This window comes from Rhamphochromis sp. 'chilingali' (assembly GCF_963969265.1).
Source record: "Rhamphochromis sp. 'chilingali' genome assembly, chromosome: 16".
Lineage (NCBI taxonomy): Eukaryota > Metazoa > Chordata > Actinopteri > Cichliformes > Cichlidae > Rhamphochromis > Rhamphochromis sp. 'chilingali'.
In genome coordinates this window covers 17696423-17714991 of record NC_137943.1, presented here as the reverse complement: position 1 = coordinate 17714991, position 18569 = coordinate 17696423, and the positions used below count along the sequence as shown (strand labels likewise).

The 18569-nt window shown below is 40.9% G+C and overlaps 2 protein-coding genes across 4 annotated transcripts; both read right to left on the bottom strand.

Moving 5' to 3' along the window:
• Positions 1 to 1618: 1618 nt before the first annotated feature.
• tmem275a (transmembrane protein 275a) lies at positions 1619 to 5187 on the bottom strand. Of its 3 annotated transcripts, XM_080907573.1 has the most exons (3): positions 4976 to 5187; positions 4632 to 4790; positions 1619 to 3866 (listed from the first exon to the last, which is right to left on the bottom strand). In XM_080907573.1, exon 3 carries the CDS (start codon positions 3826 to 3828, stop codon positions 3205 to 3207), a length of 624 nt encoding a protein of 207 aa, XP_080763699.1. In that variant the 5' UTR covers positions 3829 to 3866; positions 4632 to 4790; positions 4976 to 5187; the 3' UTR covers positions 1619 to 3204. The 3 variants fall into 3 exon arrangements, with proteins under 3 accessions (XP_080763699.1, XP_080763698.1, XP_080763697.1); XM_080907572.1 differs by having other exon boundaries at positions 1619 to 3995; positions 4632 to 5187; XM_080907571.1 differs by having other exon boundaries at positions 4632 to 5187.
• A 1557-nt stretch (positions 5188 to 6744) lies between these two features.
• kncn (kinocilin) lies at positions 6745 to 12145 on the bottom strand. The gene is made up of 5 exons (XM_080907579.1): positions 11973 to 12145; positions 9865 to 9933; positions 9697 to 9768; positions 8204 to 8297; positions 6745 to 6982 (listed from the first exon to the last, which is right to left on the bottom strand). Exons 1-5 carry the CDS (start codon positions 12118 to 12120, stop codon positions 6913 to 6915), a joined length of 453 nt encoding a protein of 150 aa, XP_080763705.1. The 5' UTR covers positions 12121 to 12145; the 3' UTR covers positions 6745 to 6912.
• Between the last annotated feature and the right edge of the window lie 6424 nt (positions 12146 to 18569).

The window sequence follows — 18569 nt, the reverse complement described above, 5'->3', positions numbered from 1 at the left end:
CAGGTGACTTCAAGGGTCAAAGGGCGATATCCATTTGTTTTTTTCATGGCATGTAAGCTGAACTAGTGCAGTTAACGTGACCGTCCCATTCCTGAACTTTGCCCCCACAGGCCATAAAAATGTGAATATTTCTACTCAGCCTGCAGCTTTGCCACAAACCCATTCACCTTCAAAAGGTGGTAAATCTTCCAGCCTTCAGGTGGATAAAGGTTTAACGTGTTATACAAGTCTCTTCACTCCAGGCCAAGAGGCAGAAGATTCTGGGAACATGTTTGACAGAGGTCCGAGGGAAATGTTTGGGACAACATAAACCTGGAGTGGTTTTCATGTTTTTGCAATATACCAACTGTTCTGCCGCAGGTTTAATCACAGAATCCCATTATACGCAGTCGATGCATGACTGACACGACGTCTTGGCCGAAGTCCTCGTCTGGTTCATCCAGTAACTGTGACCAGCCTCAACCAAGCATCTGCTGCTTCAAACTCTTTCCAGCACTTTACTTCACTGTCACTGTAAACGTATGTGTCGGTGCATCATTCGAAATGCATTTATTAGAAAACCAAAGTATAATGAGATTTTTTTTATTTTTGCTACATACTAATGCCTCAAAATCTCTTTAGGGTTTCATTAGTGGTGCTGACAACCCAAGACTCACTGTATCAGGAATTTAGCAGAGGTATTGAGTCGCTTTTGGAGTCTGAGGAAAACATCCTGGGTCTATTTTGTCATCTGTGAGCTTCCACGGAAAGTAGAGCACCCCAGATTTGTGCCTTGATCATCCTGTATGTACAAAACGGGAGTGGGGGCAAGCGATGGTCTGCTACCCTGATTAGAGGTGATTATCAGGTGAGATTGCCAAAAACAGTTTCTTGTCACATTTTCATACTCTTTCTAGGAATATGATGGAGACTGCAGACATTTGTGACAGCTTCCTCTACTGATCTTTGAATGCCAGTAATTTTTATGTGGATTCAAATTCACTTAAATATAACCCACTATAAGACTGGTTAGTGTGATTTCCACAGGAGAGGCTTGTTATGAGCGACTGACATCTCTTGGCTTGTTGTAAAATGACAGCCGCTTTTCCGTAACCTCACTGAAACGCACACATGTGGTTGTAGCGACCTCCAGTGGTAGCAGCTTTGAGCGCATACGCAAACACTTAGCAGAAGAGCCAGATGGACCTCATATGGAGTTCTTCACTCAAGGCCATCTTGATCTAATGTGTTCGGGTAGATGCAACATTTCTGGTTCTTCACAGCAGATTTTCAGCCAGGCTGCCTGACTGAAACACTCAGTTATTCAATCAATTAGTCAACTGACAGAATTTAACCACAAAAAAAGGTAAATAACGCAAAAGCTTGCAGATTTGACCCCCTGTTCTTTACCAGCGTAATTTGGGTGTCTTCAGGCTTTGCACTGCTGCTGGGAAAAATAAAACAAGCAAGGAAACTGGGGTGGACACTCACCTCTATTTTCAAATGTGCCATAAACTTTAAAAAAAACCCCAATTGTTATAATTACTATATTAACAGTAATGCAGGTCATTTTTAGTGGAAGAAGACTACACAAGAAATATAAACTTGAAAAGTATTTTTTACAGAAAGAGCCTTTTTATTTATGCCTTTTAAAGAAATCACATTGGGTTAGGGTCCTTTAAATTAGAGTCTTGACAAAAATATTCTATCCTTTACATGTTTTTTTTGTTTCACATTTTCTATAGGTGCTACACAATTTAAAACACACAGACAACATTAATCATTCACATCAGGGTGTTTGCATTCCCGTAACCCATTTTCTGAGCATGCAAAATTAAGCTTGACACTCTAATTTAGCATCAGAGGCGAACTCTGAAGGAACACCAACTGGCTTTTTTTTAAAAATGTCAAACAGTGTCTGTTTGTCTGTATGTATGCAACTGCTACCTCATACAGACTTCTGAGCACATCCTGCATGCATTTATAACACAAAAAAACACAAAATCACTGAGTCTTTCTTATCAATGCTGAATAGAAATCTGGAGCCAAACAAAGGCTTTCCGCAGAAAACTGCTGTTGTGCACTTTTTTATAGCCCTCATTAGTTTGATCCTGATATCTCAGTCTAAGGCAACTTTTCCTTTCAAAGGAAATCAGGGGTTGAATGTCTACTAGGCAGATTTAAACTGACATGAAGCCATCACAGTGACGGGGAACAGATGCATTTTATATAATTGGAATATCTAAACTTCTTGGCTTTCCAGTGCTGTCAATGTTAGGTCCATAGGAGGAAAACATCTCCTGTGAAATTCCTTTGTTCACATTTAGAAAAGATGCTCTTATAGCACTCTAAAAAAGTAATGAAATGCACGCTGAGTAAGAGGAGAAAGAAATCCTTGCTCCGACTGCATTAGGAACTACCGAGTAAAGCTCTGATCAACATGACCTTAAACTGATGGGGTTGCCTTCGATTAAAAGTTTAGCATGTTATAAACCGCCAGATGAAAAGAGAGAAACATAATATTCACAGCATTGATGATGGTATTCGTTACATCAAACTACAGAAATAATGACTTCGAACGACACTGTATATAGTTACACCTGTATACATTGCAATTGGCTATTGTGTGGTGCAATCCCTTTGCATTTCAAGGGAATATTGCTTTGGCACATGTATGACCTATAATAGCTTACACCCCCAAAACAAGCTGAGCACTGAGCATGGCACACAAAATGCCAAATGTCATTAAATGCGTTTCCGTCCAGTTTAGCTACTGACCTTTCACGTGTAAAGTTTTCAGAAGAAATAAATAATCAGATGTTTAGTCTTTTTTGTTAGTTAGCCCTCTAAAGTCACTGCTGAGAGTTGAGGTTTCCATTAATCAGAACAAGAGTGAAAAAGAGTGTTTAAGGTTTCAGACTCTTTGACTTCTTCATGAAATCAGTTCATAATGCCCCACGTTAAAAACAAAGACCTGTAAGAAAACGACACGAGAGAGGTAGGAATTTGAATTCCGAAACCTTTGATCCACAAATACTTGCATGCTATTTACCAGTTGGCACGGCAAGAAAGTAAATAAATGAATAAATAAAAGTGTAACTTTTGACACCTTTTCACAACTAGAAATATGGCAGTACGTAAACTAGAGAATACAATCACACCCAGCAGCCCCTCTGCCCAGAAGGATATTTACACTACTAGCATAGACTAAGAGTTTCTGCCCTGCTAGATGACCACTTCTTCACGTGGTAGGTTGAGCTTCACCTCCCCTCCTGCTGCTGCGGAGGTTGAGTAGACTGCGGTGGCAGAAACACAAGACTCTCCATGGTTTGTCTCCATGGTGAAGAGCTTGCAAGGTCCCGGCAGGGCTGCATCAGCATCAGGAGCCTCTTTTTCTGAGCTGGATGCCTGGGATGATGCAGGGGAGGATGTGGGGCTCAGCTGCACAGCTGTAGTGTCCTGCAGCGTGTGCTCGCTGGTCTCTATTTCAAACGCTGCCCCGCCAGCCTGCCCGCCGTGTCCCATCAAGCCAGCCCCTCTGCCCCCAACCTTGGACCTTCGTGAGCTGTGTGGAGGCGGGAGTCGACTGCACACGCAACACGCTCCGAAAAAGGAAAAGGCCACCAGCAGCAGGATAGGTCCGATGATGATTGGGGGGTTGGCAGAAGGCATCAGTGTGCTGAAGGCGAATGCTCCCACCAGGGTGATGTTGAGTCCAGCCAGCATGATGCATAGGCCACAAGCACAGCAGAGTGCCGGAGAGGGCAGGCCATGAGGGCGAGACTTCCTTTTCTTCTGGGGCTCCTTTTTAGGCACAGGGGTGCCGGTGTTTCTATCAGCGATGACCATGGTTTCCCCTCCAGGCTCTCTGGCTTTCTATCTTCTATCTTTTTGTAGATACACAAAATAAAGGAAAATAAGCTTTTTTAAGTCATTACAATGGCACTGGTGTGCACATGTAGAAAAGCTCTGTCAATCAGTGAGCTTTGATCTGTCACCTCATTGCGCTGCTACACCTACAGAATACAGACATGAGAACAGATTGTAAAAAGTTGAGTGAGCAGCACTCAGGTAGTGGTCATCTATTGGTGACACCTGCATAACATGTGAAGACAGCTGGCCACTGAAATCTTCCTAAATCAATTACACTGTTTAAAAAAACAAAAAAGGATCTAAACAGCACCTGTACAACAGCCGCATGGACGGGCAATTCACTCTAGATGGCCTAAAATAAGCTCCGTTAAAAAAAAGGGAAGCATGAGCCCATTAAGAAAAATCCTCAGTGGTACTTAATAACATGTCTTTAAGATGGCATCTCTATTTATTTTCTCTTAAACTGTGTACAGTCACCGTGCAGCTGCTTCATTCATGCCACCCAAGCCACTAGAGGAAAGGCTGTGAGTGTTTAGTTGCAATCAAATGAGCCCTTTCATTCCAGCATGCACCCATTCAAGAGCAGACAGGAGACCTAAGCAGAGGGGATGTGTGAAAAATATATTTTTGTAAATATGTGTCTGTAAATGTGTGATATATCGCAGTTGGCACGTTTATAAAACGGGTTTTGCTTGAGAGGCGTTTAAATGCGCCTTTACTTCCACTGATGTTGCATTTCTGCAAAAATTAAACCATGAAAGAAGGGGCGAGACACTCACCCTTTAGGTTGATGCACTGAAGGTCTTTCCATTGTTTGATCAGCAGATTTTCACCGCGGTTACCGGTCTTCTAATTAAGGGGCGAAATAACTGAGACGCTGAAAGGGCGAATCAGCACCAAACGAACGATTTTCATCCTGTTCTCGTGGCTTCACAGTCCTGAGGGCACAAGTCATGAAAGCCCTTCAATCACTGGCTCAAGCAAACACGCACAGACACACATACACGCGCACACACGATTCAAGGCGACCGACAAGATAAAATCCGAGAGTGGAAAAAAAGAAGAAGAAGAAACAGGCAGAAGATCACTTAGGTGAAATGGCATTTCTTAGGAGCAGACACACCGCGCGCTGCTGCTCCAGATGTGGACCGAGCAGCACGTAACACCTGACAGGTCAGCCCGAACCGGAAATGGTGTTCCAGACATCTCTGTCTGTGTGAAGCTGTCATATTTTCATTCATTCATATCTGAACTGAGCATATTCCCTCCGTCGCCGGACCGCTGGATGCGAAGCTCGTTCCCGAGCCACCCCTGTGTGCGCGAGCGAGTGTGCAAGTGGAGGAGGGAGTGATGAAGGTGAAAGCTGTTGCTCTCTGCCTTCAGCCCACACCGCAATGTTGCTGATTCTTGAAAAAGGCAAAGGATTTTAATTTATTCCACAGCTCTCTCGAATATAAAAATGTTTTATCTAAAATTATTATTTATTTATGCTGTGTATTATTTTATAATATAATTCAATATGAATATTTTTCTGTTAAAATATTTATTTATTTAATATTATAATTTAATAGAATAGAATTTAATATTATAATTTAATAGAAAAATAGAAAAAATATTATATTCATTCATTTTGTATTATTTTATGTAGCTATTTATTATTTTACTATAATTCAATAAGAATATTTTTCTATTAAAATATTTATTTATTTGTTTATCTATTATTTTATATTATAATTTAATAGGCAAAAATATTGTATTTCTTTACGTGACTATTTGTTATTGTATATTATTTATATGAATATTTTCTATTAAAATATTTACTTGTTTATTCATTTTGATCTTTTTTTGATCATGTAGCTCATGATGATGATAATGATCCAGTGTCTACATTGTTGGCTATCAGCTAAATTAACTGGTAATAAATCGAGGATAGCTATTATTAGACCAACTTTTGGCTTGCTGTGGTAAAAGATGAGTCATCAAAACTCAAAAGGGTCACGACCTTTGCAGTAAGTCAGCTAGTTTGCAGCTACTGAATCTATACATGACCGCAAAAGTGTGTTAGTAACAAAACAGTCCTTTAAATGTTTTAAAAGGGTTTAAACCTTCTTGTTGCCACCCAGGTTATTTACTTATCTTGTAAAATATGGACTATATTTGTATATGCAGTTCATTACGTGCTCCTCCACTGTCTAACTCCCAGACACAGGGGGATTGTGGTGTTGTGATTTGAGGTTTGACAATCAAGCTGCACCGCAGACTCCTCGGGGCTCCTGTTGTGCACAGCTCATGAACACAGCTCGGCATTATTCAGCCTCACAGCACGTTACACTTTTTTTGTTGCGCTTTCTGCCGGTGCTGTCCTGAATATCAATGTATTACGTTTCACTGCGGAGGGGGTGGGTGGGTCGCAGGTCACTGTGTGCACGCCATGGATGTTGCCACGTGTGTGTATGTGCATTCATTTATTTGTGTGTGTGCTACTCATGGAAATCACATGCAGGGGAATTGAATAATATCCAAAACCCATCATCGCTTAATGACTGTCATAATTTTATAATTGGTGGCATAGAGCATTGTACCATGATTAGAGGAGCTGCACAGGAGTTGGACTATTGGGCCTAATTTGCTTCACTCAGTGTCAGGATGTAAAATAGAAAAAAAACTCCACTAATGATCACAATCTCTGGATGTTTATTAGATGACATGCTGTTTTATATATATATATATATATAAATAAATATATATATATATATATATATATATATATATATATATATATATATATATATATATATATATATATATATATATATATATATATATATATATATATATAATGAGGTGATCTCAGCTAACATGATGAGCTGATATCACATATGAACAGGAAAACGAGATTTATAAAGATCTACACAGCAGAGAGATTTACACAGCAGTACTTTTTTGTACTAAGTGTGAAGGAAGATCAATACAGAAAAATTAAACTTCTTCTGCAGAAGTTGCAACCTTCTGCATCCGGCTTCCTTCACATGGAGCGGCCAGTCTTGCTACGTGATGACCTCATGGCAGATCTTGATCTGAAGGCTTTAGTTTCCGTCTCGATAAGACATCCGGCATGTCCGCAGAAGTCCTGCAAAAGACAGACGGATCAGTCATGAGGGAGGCTTGCGTTGTGTTCGCTGAACTAAAACCTTTTCCTTGATATAACTGAGATTTTAGATGATCTGCACTACGTAATTCCTCATCTGTTAAATAACTGAGCCAAACAGTGCATCAGTGTGTTATCTGGTTTGTTTTTCTTGTTTAAATGAGACTATAGTGCTGAAGTGTGACTTCAGTTGTCTGTCTTTCAAGATGCTACACATTGAAAAGTACTCTCTTTCACAAATGTCAGTGAAGACCTGAAAAACTGCTTCGTTTTGAAGGTCAGTGCAGACTCTGCTGTCTGTTTGTTGTCACACAGGACAGCGCATGAAATGCATGATGACATGATTGAAATATATGTGGTAGCGCCATTGCCATAGTAACAAAATTAAAAGTGAGTGACTTTGAAAAGGAGGTGATACTTGGTAATGTTCACTTTCAAAAGCCCCCCATTCTCCTCTAAATTGCTTGTAGTCAGCCAACAAAAAGCCCCACGTCATTATGTAAGGCGTTTTGTTGATTCTTTTCTTGACAGTTTGGCTATGGTTTAAAAAAAAAGTCTTTAACTCTCAGAAATAATAAAGGTAACCCTTACCTGTCTGGATAAACCTAGTTAGAAAGTCATTCAAATGGAAAAGTAGAGACTGAAGTGCTGAAAGGAAGTCAACATTCTCTAAGTAGCGCATGTCATCAGTGAGACTGTCACATAGTAACATTTCAGTGTTTTTTCTCGATCTTACTTTAACACCTTAGTGTTTATATTATAATTTTTAAAAATAGCAAACAGTTAATTAATATAAGGCATAAAGAGCAACAAGAACTACCAATCGGGCGACACAGCAGATCTGTACATATCAAGATTCTGAGTAAAGCCCACGATAGTACTGCATGTGAGATATACTGCACTACTATGGAGCTGCTGGCTTGTGTATTATCACAGCTCTCAAAGGTTTTTGTAGTTTTTCCAAGATCCATTCATGCCCAGATTAGATTCTTATAAGTCTATCAACATGCTGACTAGTTTCTGCAAAATGTGATTCATACTGCAAAGCTTAGGAAATTAAAAGTACTCTTATATCCAGGAAACATAGCATTACAGTCACAGGAACTATATTACAGATAAGGTATATTGAAATGCCTTTCTGCTGTACTGTGGTACCATTCACATCCCTATTTTGATCATGTATAATTATCAAAGGAGACAGACCCCTCATCCGGGTTGGCTTCAGCTATTGTTCCAGCCTCCACAAAGGTTCCCATACGACTCTTAGACCGTTCCAGATTAATCTGACTGTGAGTCCCTGGCAAGACAACAAGAGAGCATGGAAGCATTAAGTGTAACAGTACATGTTTAACTAGCATGTGAAACAATGAGCACTAGATCATACTGAGAAGGGTTATACAGAGGGGAAAACACTTATTTGGATTGTATAGTCACATATATGTATATAACATGGGCCTTAACAATTAAGGCAGATAGTTTTAAATGAACGCTTAACTTAAACTAAAAAGATAATAACAGATACAGGTGTGGTTAAAAGTTTACATACAATCATTCATTCCTCATGGGCATGAATATCATGGTAGTTTGGGCTTTTAATGATTTCTTTGAATTGTTCTTTTTCCAGATTGGAATGATTGTACAGCGTACATGTACTTTTCCGTCGAGCTTGAAGTTGATGATTTTGGACCCGGGGCTTCTTTCTTGGTCACCACTCTCTCAGTCCATGTTCTCGTAACACTCACTTCACTGAACAGTAACACTGGTGTTCCAGCAGTTTCCAGTTCCAATGTTGACACATCCGAATAACTTGCATTTATGAAAATTGCTTGAACTGATTATGTTGGAATCTGTGGTTGTCTAGAAATCACTCCAAGAGACCTTTTCAACTTGTGTAAATCTACAATTCTCCTTCTTAGATCTTCACGGAGTCCTTTGGACTTTGGAGTGAGTGCTATCAAACAAATAAATTTTAAGCTGGCAAAGATGATCGTGATCGCGATGACTACTGAGAAGTAAACGGACCTTGGCCTTGTCAAGTTAAAAGACAGTGCGCATGTAAACCTATGATCATAAGCGTAGGTATAAGCAGCTCATCTAAGTGCAAGAATATAGCTTCAGAGAGGGAATTTTAGGACGGGAATGCAGGCACTCCTGAATCTTCCTGTGATTTTGACCTTCACATATGATTTCAATAAGTTTTAATATGCAACATTTAACTCAAACTGATAAAACGAAACAAAAACACATAATTTGCAAATGTTTCACTCAGTCTGGTAATAGTTTCCATGTTTGAAGTCAGCATGTCAAAAACATGAACCTACTTTCACTGGAGCACAAACATGCACAGATGCACAGTTGGCTGCACAGCGCAAAAACTGTATGCAGACAAACGTTTCCCCTGGCTCATATTTGTTAACAATTAAGTGAAAAAAAAAGCAGTTAGGAAAGAAGGAAATTATATTATTTTTTTTAAGCGCACTCAGTGAGACATTAGACAGATGGCTGAAGCGCTCTCTCTGATAACAGCCTGAGCACAACATCTGCCTCGCTGCTGTCAACTGCAGTGTTTCTACAGGTGTCTGAGTTTTTATCAAACAAATAAGGCGCATAGACTCAATGCAGATCAGTATCAAGTGCCTTTGAGTGTTATACGATAGCATTATTAACTCACTGGCTCGCTCCTTCATTTCACCCACCTTCTCGTCTCAGTGTCTCAACTGGCTGATCAGGAGCAGGATTGGCAGGCGCGGGGTGCACTCTGAAGTTCGCTGAGGATTTTAGCCAAAATGCCTTTTATTGTTATCGTGAACACACTTACAAATAATAGCATCGAAAAATATACAGGTATATATCAAACTGCTTACCAAAGGATGGAAGGATGTGGTTGACGTTCAGCCAAGCTTTTATGAAGGGGTAGATTGCTATTAGCAGGCCTGGAAAGCATAACAGTCCAATAAATTTATTAATTAAGGCCTGGCTTTACTCTAGTTCCCTTATGGTTGAAAAGCAGCAGATTTACTGCAGTGTTAGTGCAGATAACTGTCACCACGAGAGAGGAAAGCATTTGGTGCTGCAGATGCAATGAGAAGCCTCATTAAAAATGGGCATAAATTGTAATAGTGTATTAAAAAATACAAATTCAATCACCTGCATGGACTAATTCACACCAATCAGTGTAATTTATTTTGTTCAGTTGTTTGAAATGCAATCTCACTGCCTCCTGCTCCCGTGAGCCTTAACGGCTCATAAAAATAACAGTTTTTAATAGAAGTTTCCATACTTGGAGACTTTGCGGAGAAACAATAAGGCTGTTTGATGAAATATCTATTCCCAAACTGAAATCCACTCGACAAAGCCTTCAGATTATTCTCAGTGCAGCAGCTACAGTGTGCGATGTTTCGTTCAGTTCGACTCAAAGTACAAAGTAATATCTGAACCGCTGGGCTCGTGTGCCTCTCTGTGGCACTGTGCTCCAATTCAAACGTTATTGATTTCCCTCTATAAGCCAGAAGATCTGGCATTACACCCCCGGCAAGTCCTGAGGGTGGCTGTGATGCATGTTTGTGCTTAAAATGTCATGAAACTGCGGAAGGAGTAAAAACAATCTGCTGAGAACACTCTGTTTATACTCATTAGTCAGCCTATGTGTTGGAGGCAGCATCGCAGCACACAAGCCCCAAAACACATAATTAGATGCTACTCAGCTGCACAAATGCTGCCAAAGCGAATGTTTCTGTCAAGCGGCTGTGCGCAGTGTTGATTTGTCAGATTCTTAGTGCACATTACAAAGTCAAATTAGTTACTGAAAGATGATCAACTCATCAGAGAGGATGTTTTTTGCATTAACTATGCATGCACTCTGATGCCATCGTCCTGTGATTGAAAACCCTGCCCTTTTGCTCCTTCTCTCCAGGAAACCGGTAAAGACACTCCTTTATCTTGGCAGCCCAGTTCCTCTGGCTATCAGCTGGCTCCAGTTACAGCGCTGTATCAAATGAATGAGGGATGGAAAACTGACACTGACCGCTGATCTTTCACCTGAGTTTTTGACATTTCATTTCAAATAGATATTCCAGTGAGATATAAATGTGCGCTCCCTCACTTTTTTGGCCTTCTTGAATTGGATTTTTAGTGAATTAACAAATTAACTCACTCACAAAGAAATGCACTGTGTAATAATCTCTCCGGTGACGCACCATAATGTTTAGATACAACTATTACCTAAAACCTTCTGTTTAACCTCTTAATATACAACGTATCACTGGTAAACCCTCCCGGGCCAGGGTTGAATTTTATTTTAGCTACATGCTACATGTTAAATCAGAAAACTGTCTGAAATGTTGCATTTTAAATTTTGGCACTACAGTTTTTCTTTTAACGGCTTTTCCCACTTGAGCCTCTTGGCCAATATATCGATTGGACTCTACCCCTAACACCACATGGGTCACCAGATGACCAGGTGGCTGTTAAAAGGTTAAAAAAAATGTGAAAGCCACAGAAATAGAGCATAATAAAATACACTGTGTGGTAATAGCAGAAGTTTTAGCATCAAAAACTGCTTAAAGTACCTGAAGTAAAACTACTAATTTTGCAAAACCTTAGCCAATATTATTGTATTAATAATGTGTATTAATATGTATCAAATGATGTGTATAATATGTTATTCTGGGGGGCACAGAGAAGGCCAAACATATCATATGGGCTCTCTCAAAAGTGTGTAGTTGGACATCACACGGACTTTGTACTCAGTTATAAATTTCTTGCATGAACCTCTGTTGTATGAAAGTTCAGGGCTGCAGTGCATGAGAGACAACAGATCTGTCATGACCTCCTGAAAAATGTCATAAGTTAAAAGTTACACACAGCAATAGCAAAAAGCAGGTTTAATAAACAAATGTAATCCAAATATCCAGAATCGGCTTATTACTCTCCCTATAACTGCATCACCTATAAAATCTTAAGACACACTCACCGAGGCCCCCCGCTCCCAGGAAGATACCTCCGACTGCATCAGCATCGCATTCCCTGGATACCCCAATGATGATGCAGCCCGCCACAATGCTGAGCAGGGCTGAGCCTACCCGTAGCCCGTGGTACTCTCCGGTGCTGACAGGGTTCATTCAGCACGTGGATGCTCCCCGCCTGCTCCCCCCACCACATGCACTGTGGAGCCCCGACACTGTGCTCTGCTTTAACTTGGGCCCTCAACTTTAATGTCCCCGAGCCTCACCCCACTTCGTTTTTCACTCTCAATGATGCAGAAACACTTTCTCTAGTTAAGCCTCAGTCACTATATTCTGTTTCTTAAGATACCTCATGCATCTTTAAAGATAGAGCTCTGGTTTCCATTGACATAGAAAATTAGAAAACTAGTGGCTCTGACTCTTTTGACTGTGAAACCCATGCTACAAATCTGATCATAGTCCTCCGGCATCAAGTATCAGGGCTGCAGCAAATACCCTAATTGCAATTCTCAAACTGTTAACAAGTCTTGTAGAGTTGCAATATGCTGAAACTTAAAGGCGAGGTATGGCAGCATGACTACAAAGGCAGCACAGAGGAAACTGTGACAGAGAGACAGTTAGATTACGCTACTTTTCTGATTTGCCTGTGAGCTTGAAGGGAATGTGTAATGAAAGGTTCAGAGAGTTCTCCATGTGGTGGGGGCCTGAAGCCATCCACAAAGGCATGCAGTTGCCATAGGAATAGCATATCCATGGCAACGGGGGAGGAAGGGTGGGTAGGGGGTTAGAAGGATTAACACCGGTGAGTAGGGTAACAAATGAGCATACTGGGTGGAAGAGAAACTGTGACACATTTACTGTTAAGAAAGTAAACTCCATCTTTTCTGGATGATTGCATGTATTTTTAATCAATGCTGGTAATGCGGGTCCTATGTGTGTGTGTGTGTGTGTGTGTGTGTGTGTGTGTGTGTGTGTGTGTGTGTGTGTGTGTGTGTGTGTGTTAGTGACACAGCAATTAATGGCTGACAATAATGACTCTTGACAGCCTTTGTGGCATGTCAACCTTTAAAATCAAGCTAACTTGCAAGGGGCTGCAAATCCCCAGGAGTGAACCAGCCTTCCAAAGAGATTTATCAAGTCCTTTGGGGTCAGCCGTCCCCCAGCAGACCAGAACATAAAAATGCCACATTACACCAGAGACTCATGAAACATCCCCATCATGGTGTCGCAGAAAGTGAAGGAGCAGTTCTGAAGGACAGAGATGTAGTTTCTGCTCAAGGTATTTGTTTTTTCTTGCTGTCCCCCAGCAGAAAGAGAAGCACTAGAAGTCCTGAACCTCCTGATGTTTACAGATTCTGATGGGCTAACAAACTGAATAATAATACAGAGTCCTGTATACATCTGATCATTCATTAGGGAAAATAACCACAATTGTCCATGTATTTCTTTTCTGATTATACAATTCACAGAGAGGTTGGAGTCAACTGAGCTCTTAGAGGGTGCAAGGCCATACACTATGGACAGTGCTGGGGAGTAACGGAATACATGTACCACCGTTACATATTTAAAATACAAAATATGAGTAACTGTATTCCGTTACAGTTACCGTTTAAAAAGGTGGTGTTCAGAATACAGTTACTTTGTTGAAATAAAGGGATTACATGGTGGTCTTTTCCTGTTTCATATGTCAGGCTATGCCCTCGCTATTTTTTGTAATTCCATGCTGGCAGTGTTGGGAAGGTTACTTTTAAAATGTATTCCATTACAGAATACAGAATACATGCCCTAAAATGTATTCTGTAACGTATTCCGTTACGTTACTCAATGAGAGTAACGTATTCTGAATACTTTTGATTACTTAACATATTATCATGCATTTTACAACTACGTGAATGTACTATTGTTGTGTGATTTATTACTATTACTGAAGGTCCGCGGCTCCGAACCGTAGTAAAGGGACCTCTGACTAATACAGTTCCGTGTCGGGCTCGTAGCCGAAAAATTGTTTTACTTTGTTGTGTGGGTCAACTCTGCTTGCGAGAGACAGAGAGAGGCATTGAAAGGCTGCTCCAACGGAACTTATTGTTTCAGAGGAAAACACCAACAAAGCAAGTTTTAATAGCTTACTTACAACTGGGCTTGTCAGGCACTCTTCTTGGCTGCAGTGGTTATTATTATATTTACAATTTTCCAGCTCCCGTTTTTGCTCGATGACAACTTGTACTTTTCGACTCTCCTTTTTCTCCCTCCCTCGCTCACGGACACATAACCAGTCCATTCTCCCTGCAGCACGGACTACACTGCCCATGAAGCTACATTCTGCATTCTGCCTATTAGCTTAGCACAACAACAACAACAACAACAAAAAAGCGCTCTCTCACCCAGGAAACACGCAGAGCGTCGCCCTGTAACCATGGCAACCGTAACGCTGCCGCCTGGAACAACAGAACGTAGCTGTCAAACAAAACCGAAACAGTCCTGACCCGCCACAATATGAAACAGGAAAGTACCGCCGTGTAATCCACAAAGTAACTGTATTCTAAATACCACCTTTTTAAACGGTACCTGTAACGGAATACAGTTACTCATATTTTGTATTTTAAATACTTAACGGCGGTACATGTATTCCGTTACTCCCCAACACTGCATGCTGGTGGAAACCCAAACAAAACACGCATTAAGAGGCTCAAATGCCAGGCACTCTTTTTGGCTGCAGTGGTTATTATTATATTTACATGCTTCCAGCTCCCGTTTCTGCTTGTTGACAGCTTGTACTTTTCCACTCTCCTTTTTCTCCCTCCCTCAGGCTCACAGACACATAACGGGTATGGCAGTCCATTGCGGGTGACCGTGGCTCAGGAGGTTGGGAAGCGTATCTGTAACCGGAAGGTCGCCAGTTCGATCACCGGGCTCTCTGTCCTAGTCGTTGTGTCCTTGGGCAAGACACTTTACCCTACCGCCTACTGGTGTTGGCCAGAGGGGCCGATGGCGGCCTCGCTTCTGTCAGTCTGCCCCAAGCTACAACCATAGCTTGCCTCCATCAGTGTGTGAGAGTGAATGAATAGTGGCATTGTAAAGCGCTCTGGGTGCCTTGAAAAGCGCTATATAAATCCAATCCATCGTTCTACACTGCCCATGAGGCTACATTCTTTAAGGCGATGCCTGTAACACTCTGCCTGTTGCCTTCATTTTAAAAAATATGTCTTCACGTCATTATGAGACACGAGATTGAGACACAGGCATTTGAGCCTCTTAATGTGTGTTTTGTTTGGGTTTCCACCAGCATGCAGTGTTGGGGAGTAACGGAATACATGTACCGCCGTTACGTATTTAAAATACATAATATGAGTAACTGTATTCTGTTACAGGTACCGTTTAAAAAGGTGGTATTTAGAATACAGTTACTTTGTGGATTACACGGCGGTACTTTCCTGTTTCATATTGTGGCGGGTCAGGACTGTTTCGGTTTTGTTTGACAGCTACATTCTGTAGTTCCAGGCGGCAGCGTTGCGGTTGCCATGGTTACAGGGTGACGCTCTCGCTCTGCGTGTTTCCTGGGTGAGAGAGCGAGTTATGTTATGTGTCTGTGAGCGCGAGGAGGGAGAAAAAGGAGAGTCGAAAAGTACAAGTTGTCATCGAGCAAAAACGGGAGCTGGAAACATGTAAATATAATAATAACCACTGCAGCCAAGAAGAGTGCCTGACGAGCCCAGTTGTAAGTAAGCTATTAAAACTCGACTGTACGCTGTGTTCCTGTTTTCCTCCGAAACAATAAGTTCCGCTGGAGCAGCCTTTCAACTCCTCTCTCTGTCTCTTGCTAGCAAAGTTGACCGTATTAGCCAGAGGTGTCTTTACTACGGTTCTGAGCCTCGGAATAATTTTCTATATGAGATCGTTGCAAAAAGCGCAGCCTTACCTATTGTCCACCCTACTGTTACTCATTTTATATTAAGATTTAAAAATCTAGTTGGTATTGGTATGGCGAGTAACCTTCAGTAATAGTAATAAATCACACAGCAATAGTACATTCATGTAGTTGTAAAGAAGCATGATAATATATTAAGTAATCCAAAGTATTCAGAATATGTCACTCTCATTGAGTAACGTAACGGAATACGTTACAAAATACATTTTGGGGCATGTATTCTGTAGTGGAATACATTTTAAAAGTAACCTTCCCAACACTGACCATGAACAATGTTGCCCTTTTATCTATCACAGGGCTAACACAGGGAGACAGATAAACCATTCATGGTCATATTGACACGTCAGCTAACCTAACCCATGCACTGTGGGAGGAAACCGGAGTAAATCCACACAAGCTTTCACACAAGAGAGCATGCAAACTCCACACAGAAAGGAACAGCCAGCTAGATGAGTCACACCCAGACTGTCATATGTGTTATATGAATGTTAACATATGCACATGCAGTAACAACATTACGATAACAGTTTCAACTACTGTATTTTTATGGATTTGGAAGAAATTTATTTTAAAAAAAAAAGAAAGCCTGCGTTGGCCGGGAATCGAACCCGGGTCAACTGCTTGGAAGGCAGCTATGCTAACCACTATACCACCAACGCCTCCTTAGAGGAAGGCTACTCAAATTCACTTCAATCCATATCGATTTATATGAACTATATGTATGTTTATATTTTATATGTACTGCATATTATGGCTTTTCGTAGTCTGTCTACAAATATTTGCCGTTCTAGAAGTGTCTATATTTGGCCATAACATGGGGCTATTTTATTCTATTTTTTCGCCGAACCAAATACATCCATACTGCTGACACGGCTTGTTTTCACACCGTAATAAAATCGAGCAGCAAAATAATTTTCCCAAAGAAGGGAGAAAAAAACGCAACTGTGGCCCGTACGGGGATCGAACCCGCGACCTTGGCGTTATTAGCACCACGCTCTAACCAACTGAGCTAACCGGCCACTTACCAAAGATACAGTGGTACACTATATATACTATATACAGATGACTAATGGCTGGGCCCACAATACAATACCAGTGTGGACAGCCAGCCCCAAGGTTTTTACTGTCTTACTTAAAAACAGGCCTTCTGATTAGGACTTATTACGGAAGAGGATTAGGGCCACTGGAAAAAAAAAGTGGGCACTCTTTCTTTTCCAGAATTCTGAGATTAAAGTCAGAATTTTCACATTTCGACGTTTTTCATAAAATATCACTTAGTGACACAAGCTAAAGACCATATGTAGCCACAGCACAGCATGCCCACCTTTATGATAGGCATATACAAGGTTTATGCCACAGACCTCGTGGCGCAACGGTAGCGCGTCTGACTCCAGATCAGAAGGTTGCGTGTTCAAATCACGTCGGGGTCAAACCTTTTTTTGTTCCACAGTAAAACGCACGCTTAAATTGTAATCTTCTGTCTTACAAGTTGCTACTTACCGCGTTTGCACGCGTGGTAAATATGAATACAGTTTTTTTATCGACATTAGATTGAGTGCTGCAGCGGTGAAGATTCTCACTCTGAAGAAGCTTTGTTTTATAATCCTAAATATCATCGCATTTGCATTTAATTGCGTATCTGCGAAAGCGATATTGGCAACGTTAACAAGGAGAATTATTAATAGCAATTCAAAATAACAAAGTAAAACGGTGGGCTCGTCCGGGATTTGAACCCGGGACCTCTCGCACCCTAAGCGAGAATCATACCCCTAGACCAACGAGCCAGCTCGAAATGCAGCATCGTCGTAATCCAACAAAACCAACAACAGGTCCTGAGCTCACAATTAGTAGTAGTTTAAAAATTAAAAATCTTTATGTTACGTGTAACTGCAGTTGTTTTTGTTAGCTATAGATCTCTACATGAGTTGGTAAAAATAAAGCAAACAAACAAATAACAAACTGTCGTTATTGTTCGGCCGACTGGCTAGTAAAAATGGATACAGAAAGTGTAATGCTAGGGCCACGGGAGGATTCATCTCAATACAGATAAGTAAGGCTCATTAAAAAGTGTTTACCAGTCCGACTAACTTTACCTGATTTATTTTACCTCGAAGTTTTTGCAAGCAGCTGGCTCATACTCTTACATAAACTTTATAATTACTCAGCACCACATGCATTTCGGGTCTTGGGGTGGAGAAATCCGTGCATTGAATCCAAAAAGGAAAATCACATACCTAAATCCACCATGCTATTTTTCCCTGCAGGGTCGACAGCGCCAATATTAACACTCACTGGTCTCACTTGGCTAAGCACTAGCCTGCATTAACCAGTGACCAGGCCTACTGGTATAACCTGTTAGTTAAGCATTATGTAAGAGTGACACATCAATGCTGAACTGAATGTAAGTGAACTGAATTGTTTATTGTCTAAGGAGTCTTGGATACCATATTCAGCCTTGCACTGTAAAATGTGGTAGTTCTCAAAGCTGACCAAAAAAAGGAACCTTGTCTGGCTGTGTCACCTTTGTCATGACTGTGTTACAACTCTGAGTTGGAGGACCACAAAGCAAATTTGGCCTTTACTGAACCCCTCATTTCACTCTCTCTAGCTCTCTGTTTAGAGTGTCAACTCCAAATTTTTGAGAAGTACCTTTTTATACATGGGGATACAATTAAACACA